At 33.3% G+C, this 19,904-nt stretch overlaps 1 protein-coding gene across 1 annotated transcript; it reads left to right on the forward strand.

Annotated features, from left to right (window-relative positions):
• Nucleotides 10,810-12,009, forward strand: LOC104725379 (1,4-dihydroxy-2-naphthoyl-CoA thioesterase 2). Its single transcript, XM_010444042.1, has 2 exons — nucleotides 10,810-11,177; nucleotides 11,773-12,009. The coding sequence occupies exons 1-2, from the start codon at nucleotides 10,863-10,865 to the stop codon at nucleotides 11,929-11,931; spliced, it is 474 nt and encodes a 157-aa protein (XP_010442344.1). The 5' UTR covers nucleotides 10,810-10,862; the 3' UTR covers nucleotides 11,932-12,009.

Consider the following 19,904-nt stretch of genomic DNA (forward strand, 5'->3'; position numbering starts at 1 on the left):
AAAAAAAAATGAATATAGATTTCTTTTTCTGATTTTTTTTTTGTCCACCAAAATTATTAAAAATTATTTTTTACAATTGAAAAGTTTGGTTGACCAGGAAAAAAAAAACTAAAGGAAATAGTTATTTTATGGAAATATATCTCCTACAAATTATTGATTACAAATATGAAAGATCTATAATATGTATGTATATATATAGACCCATATACCAACACAAGTATCTTATAATGGAAAAAGGTTTAGAAAAGATCATAAATCTATGGGAAAAACTACATTGATCCAAATTAAGAGCTTAATTACTAAACTAACTCATAAAATTTGAGGGTAGATTAGTTTTTTTGTGGGCCTAAAATACCATTTTTTGTTTTGTTAAGAAAAAAAAAAGTCAAATTTATCCTCCCAGCAATTTAAAAAAAACTCAAAATATTTTTAAAAGTCTGTGACAGATTTGTTTTTGCACAATAGATTTATTTTTGCATGACAGATTTATTATGATAGACTTATTTTGGATGACAGATTTTTTTAACGATAGTTACCACAAATTTATAATTAGTGGCAGATTTATATTTCAGGACAGACTTATTTATATAGACACAACATACTTTCATAATATATGGCAAGTTATATATAATGTCTGGCAAATTTATTTTTACATTTATTTCAGATTTATTTATTTTATTAAAAATCTGTCGTAACGTGAAAATTTTTTCACAGAAAATTAATTAAAAAAATTGATTTTTAGTGACAGCAGATTTGTTTTATGTTTCGACAGATTTTTGTGTGGTATGATAACAGATTTATTATTGTAATTTTTAAATTGCTAGAATAACCTACATGAACACCATAAGTTATGGCAGATTTGTTTACTTTATGGCATTTTTTTTGTTTGCCTCAAAAGCTCTGATGTTTGATAATAGATTTATTAGATGTAAATATAATGACAACAGATTTGTTTTATATTATGACAGTTTTTTTTCTTCCAAAAATCATATTTTTATATAATTTTTAAACATCATATTTTATACACTATATTTTTGTAAATTATTTTTAAAGATCATATGTTTAAAATCATATTTTATACATAATATTTTTTATAAATCATAAACTGAATAGTATTTTTAAACATCATATTCTTATACATTTTTATTTTCTAAATCAGATTTTTTCTTTAAAATGTGTAAACATCATATTTTTATATTTTGACCCAAAAAAATCATATTTTTATATATTATATTATATTTTCATATATCATATTATAATAAAATTTTATACATTATAATTTTTATAAAACTTATTTAAAAAAATAAAATTTCAAACATCAAATGTTTAAAATCGTATTCTATATTTTTAATAAATAGAATTTTAAAAATCATATTTTTCATACATTATATTTTTCATTAATTATATTTTAAATCATAGTTTTAAACATTCGATTTTAAAATCATATTTTTGTTTGTTTTTTTTTTATTTTTTTAATTTTGTTTTTTATTTTTGAAAAACAAAATTTAGTGGGTTTTTAGTCTTTCTACATAAAATTTGTGTCATTTAATATGATAAGATGGAGTGTTAATTTAACAATTAATTACCAAATTTGGGTCAAACTGGTGTATTGTCACTAAATCTATATACGTTAATAAGTTGAATGTTGAAAATTTTCTTTTGAATAAGTCAACAAAACATTTAAAAGCTTTAAATCCTGAAGGAATCCCTCAAATAATTCTTACCATAAAATAAGATTTACAAATTATATCATACCTAGTAGTTTTTATCTATATATTCTAACCTGTATTCAATTTTGTATGATATAAGAATCTCTTCTACCATTTATTTTGAAGCTTGTTCCTCTTTAGTTTTTTCCTTTTTCTTTTCAAAGTGAGAGTAAAGCCTATTCCAACAACGAGCCTCTCCCAACACAAACAATGGCAACAAGTAAATTTTCATCTCTTTTCTTACTTTTGTTGATTGTGCTTACTCCCTCTTTGTTGCCAATAATTTCAGGTAACACATTTATTTACTAAAAGTTTGATGATTTCATATGCAAAATTCATAGGTTTTGACAATATTATGCAGAAATATTAAGCTTGACACAAAAAAACAAATGTAATTACGTTTTCAATTTTACGTTTACATTTACACAAAAGCAACTATTTAATTAAAAAAAACAAATTATAATCAAGTTATAAGTTTTACTGTAAAAAAAAAGTTGTGGTTTCAATGTTTTGATATATACTTTTACTTGAAATATTACTTGTGTAATTTTAAAAATGTGAGTTTTTCCTCAGTAATCATTGATATTGTAATGAACCTGGCAATATTTCTTATCAAAATTGTATTTTCTGAAAAACAAAAGTTCCTAAAATTAATTATCTATTGAAGATTTGACTCTTGGGTCTAAAAATAAATGTCAAACAAAATAAAGTTTTTGTCGTGTATATTTATTTTGTTGTGAAAACTATTTCAGATGTCCCTCTTGTGTTTTTTTTCACAATAAAGTCTTTGTCTTGTATACTTATTTTGATGAGAAAAATATTTCAAATGTCACTATTATGTTTTTTTTTTGGAGGTAGCAATTTCTAATTTTAAGGGCTGTCTAATGTTCGTTATTTTAAAAATAGTATTAAGAAGAAGAAGAAGAAGAAGAAAACAAAATAATTAGAAACATATAGTACATGCATTGCTAAGTTAAAAAAAAAACAAGTCATTTCAACAATTAATAGTTTTATACATCAAATCTTATCAATGTGTATATTTATGCACTAAACAGGACAAATGATACCATGTATATCGGGGGTATGTACGGACTCAACACCATGCAATGAAGCTTGCATATAAAAAGGATACAAAGGAGGGGTTTGTGTACGCATGGACTTTAGCTCAAAGACTGGTGCTTGCTGCTGCAATCCTAATTTTACATCTCAAGATTCTTTCAAATCTGATAATGTCCTCATTACTAATTAGCTTATCAGTAGATCTATGTGCTCTTTATTATATGAATAAAAACCTATATTAAAATATGTTTGATGTGGAAATCAAAATATCTTTTAAATCAATAAAGCATGTGCATGATATTCATGTTATGTCAAAGTAAGAGCGGAATAAACTCTTGCGTTAACCCTCAATGATTTACATCAGTATATATATAAATAATTCTAGTGGGCTTAACAATATAACCTAACTCACAAGCCTATATAACCCTATATATTCATTGATAATTTTTGGGTTCAACCCTTCTTAATCACCTCCTCTTAGTAGTTAAGAAGAAACAAGTTATTGATTAAAGAAACAAATTCAGTATATCAATTAATTTTAAAATTATTATATTATAGTTTTAAATTATAACATCTAAACCCAAATCACTCTTATTATAAACCCAAATTAAAATATAATTTTTTATAATTGTTTAAATCTAAACTCTAACCACTATTTTATAAACACAAACCGACATATAATTTTGTCTAATTTTAAAATCTAAACCCTAACCACTCTTTTGTAAACCCAAACATATAGAAATTCGTTTAATTGTAAAATCTAAACCCTAAACTCTAACCACTCTTTTGTAAACACAAACCGACATATAATTTTGTTTAATTGTAAAAACTAAACCCTAACCACTTCTTTGTAAACCCAAACCGACATATGATTTCGTTTAATTGTAAATCTAAACTCTAATCATTATATTATAAACCTAAACCAACATTATTACCTTAATAAAAAATCTACAGAATTGTTTTCCTTAACTTGTTTTGTCTTTTTATTTTAATTTTGATTTATTTTATAAATATGATATAACATGGCAGTATGTTGTATTTTTTTTGGTTAATTATGAGGGGGTGAATAAGAGTGGTTCACCCAAAAGCATGGAGATTACAAATGGCCAACTTGGAAAGCAAATAAAAAACTGGTCTTCAGAGGATACAAACGACGGTTTGATGAGACCAACTATTATCGAATCACGAACATGATGAAAATCGATTTCAATGTGCTTGGCACACTCATAAAAAATGGGATTATTTGCAATATGAATAGCAGCTTTGTCATCACAATAAAAATGAACCGGACCAGGCTGCAAAACACCAAAAAAATCGAGAAGAGGAAGCAGCCACTTAACTTATTTTGTAGTCCAAGACATAGAACGATATTCAGCTTCAGCTCACAAGAGAGAGACGATGTCCATGAAATAAGAGAACCGCCAAGAAAGAAAAATATAACCCGTCAAGGAACGACGCGTTAATAGACAAACTCCATGATCATAATCACAATAACAAGTAAGAATTAAATTGGTAGTAGGTGTCTTCATAAACTGAGAAAGAATATGAATGGGATAACAAAGTTTCGGGCGAGTATGAGAAGAAACTAAATCAATTTACCAACGGTACGACAATATTGAGCAGGATCGTCATACAGTGCAGCCTTATAACGAGCAAGCCGATGATGTTGACCCATTGGAATATTTGTGGGTAGACAACCGAGTAAACCAACCTTGAAAATAATATCCAAACAGTATTTTGGTTGACATAAAAACAAACCTTCAGCATTATGAGCTATCTCGATACCGAGAAAATAGCCTGGAGTTCCCCAAATCCTTTATATGAAGCTGACGAGAAAGATACGACTGAAAGGCTGAAATAGAAGCTGAATCATTACCCCCAATTACCAAATCATCAACATACACTAGGATGTAAACTTATGTAGAGTCACGAACAAGCGAGAAAAGTGAATAATAAGAAGCAGACTGACGAATACCATAGTCCATAAGTGCAGTCTGAAATGTACCAAACCAACAACTAGGAGCTTGTCATAGACCATACAAAGATTTTCAAGCGACAAACTGTAACACCCGTGAACCAAAAATTAGATTTTTGGTTGGGTGTCGATCAACACCATGTGCGGACAGATTAATCAACTTCCTTCATCCCTTTAGCCCTCGAGTTTAAAAGGAGGAACTCGACTTCCTTCGTACCTTTAGCCATTTTTCACATTTTTAGAGAGAAAATGAGAAAAGAGGGTTTCCAAAGACTGTTCTTGAGGTTTTTGGAGATCCTATGGCCTATGAGTGAGTTTTCTTTCTAGAGAGTGTGGATCCAAGGCTAGGGACGTGGTGGGAAGGTTGATGTGGTGCTAGCTTCTTCTTTTTGGCTTAGATCACATTGTTTGGCAAAGGTGAGTGCAGGATCATGGCTTATCTAAGCTGAGATCTCTATTCTATGATATTTGATGGGTTATGTGATTGTTTCTTTTGAGTTTTATGCGTTTTTGTGACTCATGAGGCTTACGTTTGTTCCTGGGATCGTGTGGGACAGATAAGAGGAGTTTAGAGGCGAGATTCGAAGTTTCTGCTCAGAGGAATTTTGATGCTCGGCATCGGTGTCGGTCGACACCAGTTGGGGTGTCGATGGACACCAACGCTAGGACGATTCGATGACTTTGGCAAGTGTCGATCGACACCATATGAAGGTGTCTATCGACACAAGCTAGGGTTTTGGGGACGTCGAGCAAGGTGTCGGTCGACACCCTCTGGTGTTGGTCGACACCCTTCTTCAATAGCGGCTGATGATGCAAATGCTTTTTATATTGCCTGGTTTGTTTTATAGTTTGTTGTTTGTGGCATGAAGAGATCTTATTGCTAGTGTGTATTGCCCAGTAGATGGAAGGATTGCCTCACTGAGTGTTTATAAAATACTCATGCATCTCAATTTGTGTTTGTGGTGCATGTAAAGGCAAAGTGTGATCGTAGAACCAAGAAAATGACGAGAAGGATGTTCTAGTGGCTCGATTGGTTGTTGTCTGACTTCTATTAAGTTGCTAGAGTTAACTCCTAGAATGTTGTTTACGATTGCTGGTTCTTTGTTTTATGTTAGAAGATTATTGTTCTAGTTGGTATGGAATTATTAGTGGTTATTTGATTATTGGATATTTTATCGGTTAAATGGTATCGCTTATGTTATATGCTGTTGTTTGATTGGGGTTAGGTTGTTAGTGAGTATAAGATCACTAGAGTATTATTTATTATTAAAAAAATGGGTCGGATGGTTTCAATTTGGTATCACAGCGCTTACGGTTCTAGGTAGGGTTCACTAGGCTTTGTGTTGTAGATGTTGTGGATTTGCATGCTTTGATTGATTATGTGTGTTAGTCAATTTTGTTTGGCATGGAGTCCTAGAACATCCTCTTCGAGCCTACAGTGTGATTCCATGGTATGTTGTGCTTCTTGGTGTAGTTTTGGTTTTTTTATGTTTGGTATCCTCTGTTCTTGGAAGTGCACTGGTTAAAGATGTTTGAGTTTTTGGTCGTGGACGTGGGCGTGGTTGTGGTAGTGGTTAGACAGGTTCCCGAGACCAGCGAGTGTGTGGTCCAGAGTTTCACTAGGAGGTACGTCAGAGGGTCGCAAGCATATTAGGAGTGACCAGAGGGGGTTAGCCGGTGAGTGTACCGGATGTGCTGGGAACCCAGGTGTGGGGTTGCAGCAGGTGGAGCCCAGGGTCGAGATGATCGCTTGGTGGATCTGCTTGAGTGTTGTTGGAACGGTTACCAAGAGGGGTGCCAGTGCAGGCTCCAGTTATGCCGCATGTTGTGGTGGGGTGCAGCCGAGGGCTGCAGATGTTGTGGAGTTTCCATCATATTTTAGGAGGATGGAGCAGTTGTAGATGATTGGTTACGAGATTCTTCTCGAGAGGTTTCGAGCCTAGAGAGGTAGATAGGTGGACTAATGCAGTTGAAGTAGATATTTCTCTGTTTGGTGGGTGATCCAGTTGGATATTGGAACTTGAGTGGTCATACTCGGACCATGGGAGGTACTTCTGGTCAAAATATGTTTATAGTCGTTAAGGATTGTTGCTCCTGAGGGGATGATGATTCTCCTTAATACCGATATCTCAAGGGACTGGGGGCTCCGAGAGTGGCAGAGGGGATGATTAGTTCCCTTGATACCAAGATCTTGTGGATTTTGGTCCAAGAGTTAGACAGTTTAACTCGAAGACGGTTGTCTGAGAGTGAGATTTGTATGGCTCGAAGGTTGCGACCTAAGGGTGGAGGAGTTGGGAGCAAGCAATGCCTAGGACATGAGTATAAACATAACGACGGAATGTAGACCTCGAGAGTTGATGGTGGTTTTTTCTTGGATATTAGTTGTTGATATGATGGTTTTCACCCAGAGTATCAATTCCCTATGCAGTTGTAGTACAAAGAGTTATCAATCCAAATGGTTGTTATGCTAGCAGATAAGTTATGATCAGAACAAACAAGTCAAGCCAAGCAAGAGTTGGGGTTTGATCTAACAATCCTAAAATAATTAAAAGAAAGTAAATAAACAAGAACCACAAGACCTAAATACTCGATGCAAGCATTTGAGTACAGGATCGGGTGGAGTGATCGGGTAAAGAAGAAAAGTAAGAACAGCTCGAAGGTGTACATGAAGATGATGATCGAGTACCAGTTCGGGTATAGGGTCGAGTTATGAATAAATATGTAAACAATCAAAATGCAAAAGCTCCTACGGATGGGGTAATCGACTCCTAAACATTCCTGGCCAGTATGGATGTCCTACATGCCTCAAGCAAATATTCCCTAGACAATGAATCTTTAAAATCTTGTTAAAACACTCTCGTGATAGAAACAATCATTAGGCTGAAGATGATCACTCCCCTACCCAACTCTCGCTGGAGAAACATGACCAAGCAGGCAATACAAACCGATTCATTATTGTCAATAAACCCCTAACACATCTAATCTCTTAGGCTAAGTGAGTAAATCTCTAGCATTGACTGATTCAAGCATTTCAACTACATCTCTCGATGGCAAAACGCCCTAGATCTAATCTCAACCTCTCAGTCTATTGACAACATTAAGAACACCAATCTAGAAGGGAACTTATATAAAATAAACAACCAAGCTAAGACATCCTAACCAATAAAGAACACATAATTGTCTATCCCATCCCTAGAATTTTTTTTTCACTACTCAGATCTCATTTCAGAAAACATAAAAACAAAGATAAACGAAAATTGCATTGTATTGAAAAACAAGATAGAAGTAAGAGTACAAAGTAGAAATCTAAAAGGATAGCAAAGAAATGTAAAATAAATCCTAACAATGTGGAAAAAGAGTTTGAGTCACTCAAGATCTTTCAGAAGCTCTCGCTCTATGTGTTGAGTGTCTGCGGCGTGCTAGGGCAAGAGGAAGAAGATGTGGGTTTATATATGGAAATCCATTAAACCTAGCTACCTAGTCCTGCCCGAGGGTCTGCTCGAGGCGGTGCTCGAGGATATGGTCGGGTAACTCCTCGCATAGGTCTTCGGGTTGTTCTTTCTGCCATTGGATCCTCTTCGATCAGGTTGGTATTCGGACTGTTCTTCCTGCTCCATAGCTCCTTCGGGTACATGCTCGGATTTGACCTTGTTTCTCCCTATTCATCCAAAATGTGCAAATGCAAGAATGCAACACCCTAAATGTTGATTCCTACAGTTAATGACCTAAAAATGCTAAAGTTATGGTATATATAATGCAAAATATGGACAAAAAGGGATGCCTAAAACATGTAAATTAGAGAGTTATCAGACCCCCAAACTTAAATCTTGCTAGTCTTCTAGCAAGGAAGTAGGAGGATGAGGGTTAAAAATGGGACTCATAACCTTTTGAGCTAAGCGAAGGATTCAAGCTATAGTCCTTAAAGATAGTTTCACGGTGCTAAGATCAATCATCATACTTACAAATATTTTTCTATGCTTATTACCATGCATCGATCTATTAAATCAGTTATGATACAAATATTAAATCAGTTATTAATAATTGATATAAATAATTGACATCAAATATTATAACCGACAAAAATAGTAACATCACTTTTATAAATTGATAGAAAATGTAGTATCATTTGTTGGTAAAAGAGACATTATTAATATCGATTATAACAACCAATACAAAAAAAAATATTTGCTTTAGTTGATAATAAATTGATGTTAATTATTTGCATTAACAATGTGAGTAGCATTTTTATAAGTGATGTAAAATTCCTTTGTATCACATACAAGTAATACAAAAACATAAAATAAATGATACAACACACTTGTCTTTTTGTGAAACGAGTGCACCCAGATTCTCAATCCTTGCACAGAACACACGGGAAACAATCTCAACAGAACCCTATAATTGTGACGAGACAACCGGCGTAGAAATCGCTCCGTACAAAGACTTCCACAAATACAGGCTAGGTCCAACTAACCCATACACCATATCCACAGAACACAGTCATACGACCGTACTTTAGCTCCACGAGCACCTTACATTCATAGACTCTGATCACTCCACACTAGACTCCTTCGACATCCGATCGAATAATCCGTTTGTTTCTACTTCCCGGAACAAATTTTACTTAATTGTGTATCTTAAACACAACCTCATCTTGGTACTTAGTCGCACAACCAACCACCCCTAAGCGACCAACTAACAAGAGAGATGGGCTGGAATACTTCATTCCGCTCTAGCCACAGACTTTGCCTCACCAACGATCCGTGTCAACCAACACTATCTCAATCTGTTTTCCAACGACCAATGACAGAAAAACATGAAGGTATTGACAGACACTACCTTGGTATCGCTCGATTCCTCAACATTTCCACAAAACCGTCCATGACATACCGCATAATTATCACCCGATTAGTTCACAAATTAACCATTCAATTGACAAACCCATCATTTGATATTGATCTTGTAGCACCACGAAGCTCCCCGCCAAATTTCAGCCAAATCGGACACTGTTTCATCCTTCAAACGTTGTCTTGAAGTAGTCACCCTACAAGTATTGGTGTTGACCGACACCAATCATCCCAAAACCCTAGATCAACCACTTGTCTTGGATTAGGGACAAAATCTGAGGAAGGAGCAACCCCACACTACCAACAGTGCTTTCCCCTCCTCCTCCTCCATGCCACAACATCACTACTTCCTTCATTCCCGACCCCAAAACCATCTCCTCACCTCTCTAACATAAGATATCCAAATCTCTCTTCTCTTCTTTGGGGCAGGAAACAGCTGGGAAGGGAACCCCTAACACGAAGAGAACGTTCTCTTTTTATAGAGTTTAGGGTTTCTCTGAAATCGCTAAAACACTTTACCCCAAAAATTAACCGAAACCGCAACCTTTAAACCACATGGTGTTGGTCTACACCAACCTTCAAAACCAGAACTCGGTTTCATGGGCATTATAGAGATAAATATAGCAAGCTCTACTTTAGAGGCAAATTTGCTCAAATCCACCACCTCTATTCTCACCTCTAAAATAGAGATAACTATATTTTTTTCTATATATAAAGGAAAAGTAGAGTTCATCTATATATAGAAGAACAAATAGCAATCTCTATTTTAAAGTTGGGAATAAATATAGGTTGGAGTAGAACTCACCTCTATTATAGAGATTCTCTATTTTAGAAATAAAAATAGAGAAATCTATTGGAGATGATCTAAGATACATGTAATTTATATGTTAAATTTTTTCTTTTTTTATTATTGCAAGTCATATCAAGTTGATTAATATACCAAGATTTTCAAAGTTTATTAGTGTTGGATTTTTTTTTTTTTTTTGATACAAGCGTTTATAAGTGTTGGATAAGATCCAGATTTTAGTAAATGAGGGGAGATTCTCAATGACTAACTCAAAAAGTTTCAAAGTTCTGAATTGATTGACAAATATCAAATTATGCTTAAATTCAAATTAACAAAATAGTAAGGCTTTTGTCAATAAGCCCAGTAGTAAGCCCAATAACAAGTTCTTAAAAAGCAAATAAACAACAACAAAAAATCAGACGACACCAAAAAGAAAAAAGAAAAAAAAAAGCTTTGATCGATCGTTAAAAGTTAAAACCTAAGAAATGGATCCAAATTCGCCGGAATATATCATTGATCAGCCGCTTAAAATCTTAGGATTTGTATTTGAAGAGCTTTCAGCCACCAGAGTCTCCGGCCACCTCACCGTAACTGACAAATGTTGCCAGCCGTTCAAAGTCTTGCACGGCGGCGTATCAGCTCTGATCGCTGAGGGACTCGCCAGTCTCGGTGCCGGAATCGCATCTGGTTATAAACGTGTTGCCGGTATCCATCTCTCCATTCACCACCTCCGACCTGCTGTTCTCGGTGATTTCGTCTTCGCCGAATCTTTTCCGGTCAACGTTGGCAAAAATATTCAGGTAACCTATACATCTACTGATCACACGTATATACATACAGTACATTGCATATATTTATTTATATTAAAAAAAAATTGGCACTTATGAAAATGTAATTTTGCAATTTCACAATAAGAGAATTTTCTTTATTAACTACCTAAAGAAAGATAAAGTCAATATATATTTTCATTAAACAATTTAATTATAAATTTTGAAATCTGTTTTTGATGAAATGGTAGAAAGATTAAGAAAATTATAGATTAATATTATGAGCCTAAATTCGGTAAGATCTTAGTTTTTTCACCAAAAATGAAAAAAAAAAAACTCTATTAATATTAGTGAAGTGAAATAACTAAAGAGTTTGAGTTGTAAAAGATTCCGGCCAGAAAACTGAAAAGCAGGTGTACCAAGTTGTCGGGTTACTTTTATTTTTTTTAACATGCACTTGACTCAACAAACGCAAATATTTGCTTTTTATTTCATATATTGAATATACAACCTATTATAACACGAGGTTGGTGTGTATAATTAATTACTATACGAATATAATCAAACAAGTATTCAAATTAACGAGAAGCTTATAATATAGAATGAAATAATATGTATGTAACTGTAGGTATGGGAGGTCCGGTTATGGAAAACCAAGAAGACCAAGAAATCGGAAGAGAAAATAATGGTATCAACATCCCGGGTTACTCTCTTTTGCGGTGTACCTATACCAGACCATGTTAAAGATGCTCCAGACCAGTTGAAGAAATTTGTATCCAAGTTGTAATTCAATTATTGGTTTTATTAAATAAATTGATGTATCAGACATGACTATAAGATTATTTTTAAAAACTGAACGTTATTATGGGTTTGATTTTGTATATGATTTTGATAACGTACTTTTAGTACTTATAAACTATCTTGTTGAAAGGTTCAAATCGTTTAGGTATGGGGTCATATAACTAATATTTCTGTTACTATGGGAACAACTTTCTAAATATCAAAACATGAGATTCTCTTTTTCTATCGAAGGCTATTCAAGAAGATAATGGGGCTGAATGGTATGGCACTTTTAAAATATGCATTTTGACTAAATTTAACATTTTGGACTTAATTAGAGAGGTAATTAAACTTAAACACTGTCTTCTTAATCTATGAAAATAAATATTATCCTCTATATGTTAATAGAGAAACACACTCTTGAAAACGCTGATGTGTCGCCGTCAGAGAACTATGTGCACATTTTAGCAAAATACCCTTAAATTTCTACTTAATTGCAATAACATGTCATTATATTTTAAACAAAAACAATTAACTGAATAAGAATTAGATGTCATCACTTCTCAAACAAATTTAAATATCAAATATTTAAACTAATTAAATAATTACATACTATTTTAAGGCAAAATTTCACTAAAATTTACTTACAAATATACAAGTCAAAGTTATATTGATTTCTTAAAATCAATATAAGTAAAATATTCTAAAAAGACTATAAAAACATATCAATTAATATAAAGTTAATAAAAATAAAGAACATATAACTTCTTAAACATATAACTTATTAACATAATCATATAAAACCAAAATGTTATTTTTATGTTAGTATTATTACCATAATAATTTAAATAACAAGCTTTCAATAGTTATTACAATTGATTATAGAAAGAAGTATATTATCCCTGAATTATCTCTAACTCATTAAAAGAAACTTAATTCCCAATAAATATAGATTTATATATATTCATAAATAAATATAAAAATGACAATAAATTAGGGGATATCATGATGTGTGATTATTTATATATATATATATATATATATATATATATATCTAAGTATGTAAACTAATTAATCTCAATATTTAGTGTCATTATTCATCAAAAATGGAAATATTGATAACCATATAGGAATATACGTTCTAATCGATATTCATCTATGTGCTATTAAAAAGGAATGAGACAATAACCCTTATTATTATAAATAAATTTAGTACCCCAAAAAAATCATATTATATTTAAAATGAGTGACTATTAGATTATGCAAAATTGTTATAGTTACTCGATAAACCATAAATATAAATTTGATTTTTTAAAACACACAAAAATATATATTGCCATAAATTATAACATTTTATAAATATTTTCTTTACCACATTCACATATTTCACGGGTGAAATGTATTCGTACACGAATACGTTGATTTTGGAATTTCATTAATTTTTTCATGGTTTTTTTTGGTAATAATCGGTCATTTATAGAAAATATTAACAAACCGACTAACTCAAAAGATTTAAATAGCCTAATCAAAAAAAATTAAATCAATAAATTAGATTATCTTTAGAAAACTTAGTTTAGAATCCGATTGTTACTAACATATAATAAAATTAAATAATTAAAGTACCGAGTAATTTAGTTTATGTTTGGTTACGTAAGAAACATGAAAAATTGTTATGATTACAAAATAAAAAAATAAGAAGATATGAATTTGATTTTTAAACCACACAAAAAAGAAAAGACATGTTGCAATAAATAGTAACATTTTATCAATATTTTCTCTGCCATAAAACCTCTTACACATTCAAAGATTTCTTGGGTGACACATATTTTTTACACGAAAAAATACAGCTTTGAATAAATAAATAAAAAACTTTAGTTACATATTATGTTTGACACAAACAGATATTGGTTCTAGGATAATAATTTTACTTATAATAGTTTTTTAAAATCGATTTATTCCGCACATAGTGCGGGTTATGGCCTAGTACTGATGTACAAAAAAAACAAATACTATGCTACTTTCTTAATTTATTTATATATTAGTGATGATATCTTGTGTTATTCCTATACATGTTTGTGTTTAAATAAATAAACACCAATGCATAAGTATTGTTCACTATTAAACGGCTGATCCATTTTTTTCTTTTTTAATATCATATTTAGTTGCCTAGTGGTTTAATACCCAATAACAACCTAACAAAGTTCAAATCAAACAGCGGAAATAACCAAACATTAAACCAATGAATTAAATAACTAATAACGAATAAATCAATTACATATATCCAACAATACCAATAACATAAACCAAGTCATAGAACAATGAATCATCAACCTCAACATTCGTTCTAGACCATTACATTCCATTCTAGCAACCTATCAGCAACATAGAACAAAACAACCGAGCCTCTAGAACATCCTCCTCTTCATTGCCTTGATTCCACGACAACACTTTGCATTTACCTGCATCAAAAATAACAATTGAGACGCATGATTATTATCACAAATACTCAGTGAGGCAATCCTCCCATTTACTGGGCTATACACACAAGTAGTTGAGAATCTCCAATCAACAAACAACAAATAAACAATCAAACCAGGAAAAGTAAGTATCAGCCACCTGCTGAAGGGTTTGTGTCGACCGACACCCTCATGGTGTCGATTGACACTGACACCTGACCAAGGTTACGTCGACCGACACACACCTTGTGTCGAGCGATGCAGATCCCTTGCGTCTACCGACACACTCCTTTTGTCGATCGACGCATGATTGACATTTCTAGAAATCCCTAATTGCATCGACCGACACCTCCACATGGCATATATCGATGCTTGTAGGTTTTATGGAGTCGTCCTTGCACTGTGTCGACTGACACACTGCTTGTATCGATCGATGTTGATACCGAACATCATTTTCCTGCGAGCTCTATCGCAGAACTCTTACTCTGAACATCTCCAAGGTGGTTGAGGCTTCCGCAGAAGCCATTGGAAGCTATACGAACCACAAATCAACCAATAAGAAGCAAGAAGTCCATCAAACAACACATAAATCCTAACATGAACTCAACTTCAGATCTCCACTCACAACGACAAATCCCACCAAGAACAGCTTAGAACACACAAAAGGGTTTTTCTCTCTTTTCTTTCTCTAGAAAACGACAATGAGGCTGCTTCCCACGACCTAGGTCGTCCCCAGCCTTAAATACTTTGGTTTAGGTTCCACTTAAACGAACCCGCATCGAACCAACAATTAAAATCAAAATTGGCTGGACCGCACAAGATTGTGTTGATCGATGCAACTTTTGTGTCAATCGACACACACCCCTTAACCAGCCAATTTGGTTCACGGATGTTACACTATTATAGATTATGTATATGCTACGAAGCATCGATTTTTTGATATCATCTTAATCTCTTGCTTGTGAGATTAAGAAGAGAACATCATAAATACATCGCTAATATCATGAAGACTTCAGAAAATTAATAATAACTCTACAACTTATTTTGGCAAGTCAAAAATAGAAAAGTATCATTCTCTGACCTAAATGAATAGGTGAAACTCATGTCATAACATAAATAATGCAAATGGTACTTCATGCCATATAATGATCATCAACTGAACAATATAAGTTTAAATTTTTAATTGTTTTTTATAATTTTATTTTAATTTTCAATTTATATAATTTGATGCATGTTTTCTAGCAGATTTATCATCATGACCATAAGCAAGATGTACCTCTTAACACAATCCAGAACGTCCTCATTGTAGCATATAGGCATCACAATAGACGACCATACTGGATTGTCAAAATTCATGGGACAAATTGATGTGATTCTCCTAAGGAATCGACGCTCTAAGGTATGTAGACTGATAATCCTAGAACTCTGATGGCTCGCGAAGCTGGATGATAAGGCGTGAGATAAACTCGAAAATCCTTATGCCCCAAACTCTCTTAAAACAAAGCTAGGCGGTGGAACTTTAGATAGAAGCTTCGCGGAGACAAATGACAAGGCGTGAGACGAATCTCGAAAATCCTTGTGCCCTAGACTCTCTTATAACGACTCTTCAACTCTCAGCTAATGAATGGCAACGTCAAGTGCGGCGGAATCACTTGATATACCGAAAACTCTTTGATGTAACCCACCAAGGAGAAAGAACAAGTTCCAAAGGAACAAAGGAGTTTACCACTCTCAAACAAAAGATAAAAAATTTCTTGATTGCTTGCTGATTTCTCAAATAAGAATACATGTGTTTATAAAGAGATAGAAAACTTAGTCACAAAGTGAAACTAGCACTTTTGTGTGATGTGTGAGTATATGAATGAATGATGAAAGGTCAAACAAACATAAACTATGATGATCATGTGCAAGAGGTTTCAATAATCTTATGCAGTTATAGTATAAGAGATGTCAATCCATAAAGTGTGTGATGTTTATGCAATCAAGATGTAAACAATGACTCAAGTTAAGCCAAATATGAAAGTGGTTTTGATGTAACAGTTTGATGAAAGAAATGTAAATGCAGAAAGTAAAATGTTTGAACAGAAACTAAATGCAAGTGAAACAAAGTAAGCAATACTGAAATTAAACCAACAAGAGCAGTAACTAAACAAATGCAGTAAAACAAAACAGTAAAGATGCAGAATGTAAACTGAAATGAAACAAAAAGTAAAGTGAACAACCTGAAGGTGCTCGATCAAGCACTCGACCGTGTGTGTGGTCGAGTGGTCAGGTCGAGTTGAGCAATACAAATAAAAGATGCAATCTTGACAACTTAAAATTGAAACAAATGCAATGAAACAGGATAATATGCGGTAATAAACAATCAAATAACAAAGTAGGCTTCCAGAGATGGATTCATGGGCTGGTGTTCAAGTTGTGGCTATCTAAACTGGTTAACAAACCTCAATCAAACATGAGCTATCTCTAGACAATGATCTTAATGACTCACTAATCCACTCTAATGACAGAAGTGATCAAGTTTAAGTATTATCCTAACCCAACTCTCATTGGTGAAACCATACTAAATAGGCATTAAGGACCAGACCATTACTTGTCAAAAATCACCTTATACTACCAATCTCTTGGGATAAGCATGATAATCTCCATTATTAGCTTTATCTAACAACCTAAACATTGGTATGATGCAAGGAAGCTTAAGATCTGTTCTTACCCTCTCAGATATAAGAACAGCTTAGAACACATCTAACCTAGAAGAGATATATTAACAAACAAGCTTAGCCAATCTAAACAACCACAGTCCTAAACCAGCCTAATCCATCTCCAGAATCCTAACTCACTACTCAGATGAGCAGAACATGGTGATGATGAACATAAACCCAGAAAATGATAAAACTAGCATGATAAGATATATGAAATGATGAACTACAACTTTATATAAAGAAACAAACTCATATTCTCAATACCCAGAAAGTTATGAGACTTACAAAGTATAAAAATCTAGAGAAAAAGCAAGAACAGTAGCAATAATAAAAGAGACAAATGTTATAAAAGTGCTAAAAACCCAAAAGGGTAAAAACTAAGTTTTTTGGTGGTTGCTGATGTGTTTTATTACCTAAAGTGGCTTATGGGGGGTCATGCGATGCATTAGATATATGTAGGACAAGGGGGAAGCCCTAAAATAGCTAGCTGACAAAATAGAGAGGCGGCTCGATGTGCTCGACCACAAGCGGTCGAGTGGCTATGGTCGAGTGCTCCATTCCTCTGCTTCCCACTGGTTGAGTCTCTGAGCAGCACACGCTCTAGTGTCTCCGGGTGTGATGGTCGAGTGGTCTCCAAACCTTGGTTTCCAGCTTGTTTCAGCTTCTATCTGCTTCATTGGTTGCACTCCACTCTTCTTAAGCTCCATTTCCATGCTCATTGAGTCCAAATCACCTGTTTAAACAAGAAACAATGCAAATGCAATGCATATTCTACACTAATGCACAAACAAACCTTAAACTACATGAAAGTGACAAAACTATCTAGCAAACCATGCAAAAGATGTGAATAAACAGTGGTGAAACATGGTAAAATATATACATATCACAAAGCCAAGTATTAATTATTCTTGAAATTAAAACACAATAAAGATAGATAGTTGAATGAAGATTCAACTCTTGGTGCATGTTTCCCTTCCCAAGGTGTCCTTCCCAAGGTGTCCTTCCCAAGGTGAGTTGAACTCTATTTTCGTCACTCTTCTTTGACCACAAAATAAAGTGATTATTTTGGGCTTTCTTGAGCTCTTATTTGGCTCAAAGTAGACTGGATTTGATAGACAACATCCCAAATAGAATTTCCTATGCTCTCTTTGGCCATAAGCTCTTCAATTAACCCATTAAGTGTTTCCTTGATCTTCTTTGACTTTGACTCTTTGATCCAACTTGCTGATGAGAAACAACATGGGTTGTATGATTTCTTCACCATGGTCTTAGTAAAAACAACTCCTGGTTGCCATACATAATTCTGCAAGCACTTAAACCAATTGGACCTAAAACTTTTCATGTGAAGAATTAGATTGACCTCCTTTGGCAAATGAAGTGTATCCTTGTATTCCTTGGGTCAAATCTTCTGTTTCTGAGCTTCCTGGAAACATAAGAGATCCATTAACATCCTCCAAGTAGTTTTGTGTCTTAATTGTTGCTGAATGGTCTGTGTAATACGATCTTTTGCTCAGATGCGAAACTGGGACTAGGATAGATCCACTGACTTGAAATATCTATATCTTTCACATATAAACTGATCTCAATGTGATTCCAATTCTCCGTGGTTCCGGAATAAATCAAAATTCCAGAACAGTTTGGTTTGTAGCTTGAATCCTTCTGAATTGGTCGTAATCCTCCGTTGAATGCTCGTAGGTCCAAATCATGTAGCCATGAGTTCACGTGATTTGTAAATAAATAAATCCTTCATCCGAAATCTGATTTAACTGATTCCACCTCGAGATATGCTCTAACTGAGGTAAGAATGTATACAATATAGTCGTTTGGCTGGAAGAATTGATCTTCAACTTCTTTTGTGTTGAACAAGACTCAAGAGTCATTTTGGATGGTTTCATGATCATATCACAAATCTTGGGAAATGGCGTTATTAGCATATACATAATCTACAATAATTACTCTAGGGAGGTACATGAAATATTTGATAATCACTCAACTTAGTCGAAAATATTTATGCATCATGGGTAATTAAATCATACTATCCTAACAAAAACAAATATTTTGAAAACTTGTTAACAATCATGTGTGAAAAAATATTGAGGCTTGTAATCTCATTTGTTAATGAACCGGAGAATATTTTAGCGAATGTCACCATCGCTTGTTCATATGTTTCATCACTTAAACCATCAAGTCTATTAAAATAAGATAAATATTCTATCTCCTTGCAAATATTGGAGATAGTTATAAGTTTTTGAAATGAACCATTTCTTCCACTCTTTTAGGGACACTATAAAACTTTCGCCAAATAGTATGTTGTGCATGGCAAACCTTATTGCAATATCATGTTAGAGTTAAAAAAAATTTGCAACAATTCAATGGAGGCTTATATTTGTCGAATTTGTAAAGCTTTTATTTCTCATTAGTATTTTATTTATTCTCTGAATTCCTTTAAACTCATACAGTTAAGTGTTTTATATAAGTTTTGTTATCAATAATAAGTCATTTTTCCCTTAATTCGAATTCATATGTTGTTTTTGAAAATATATAAGCTTTTACTTATATGAGCACATGTTGACCCAAAAACTAGAAAAAAAGATATACATATTTCAGTTTGGCTGGGCACTTTTTGACTCGTGAAATGACAATCTTGTCCTTAGTACTTTTGTTAACAATCGTTTTTAACTAGATATGATTGTTCTTAGAGGGAAATAACTTGTTTTCCCTCATAAACACACTTATTTTCCAGCAGTAACAATCCTCGCTTGTCACTGCCGCACTTGCTTAACGACGTCTCCATCAACACCATCATTTTCAACTCGATCAAC

Source organism: Camelina sativa, chromosome 11, assembly GCF_000633955.1.
Source record: "Camelina sativa cultivar DH55 chromosome 11, Cs, whole genome shotgun sequence".
Lineage (NCBI taxonomy): Eukaryota > Viridiplantae > Streptophyta > Magnoliopsida > Brassicales > Brassicaceae > Camelina > Camelina sativa.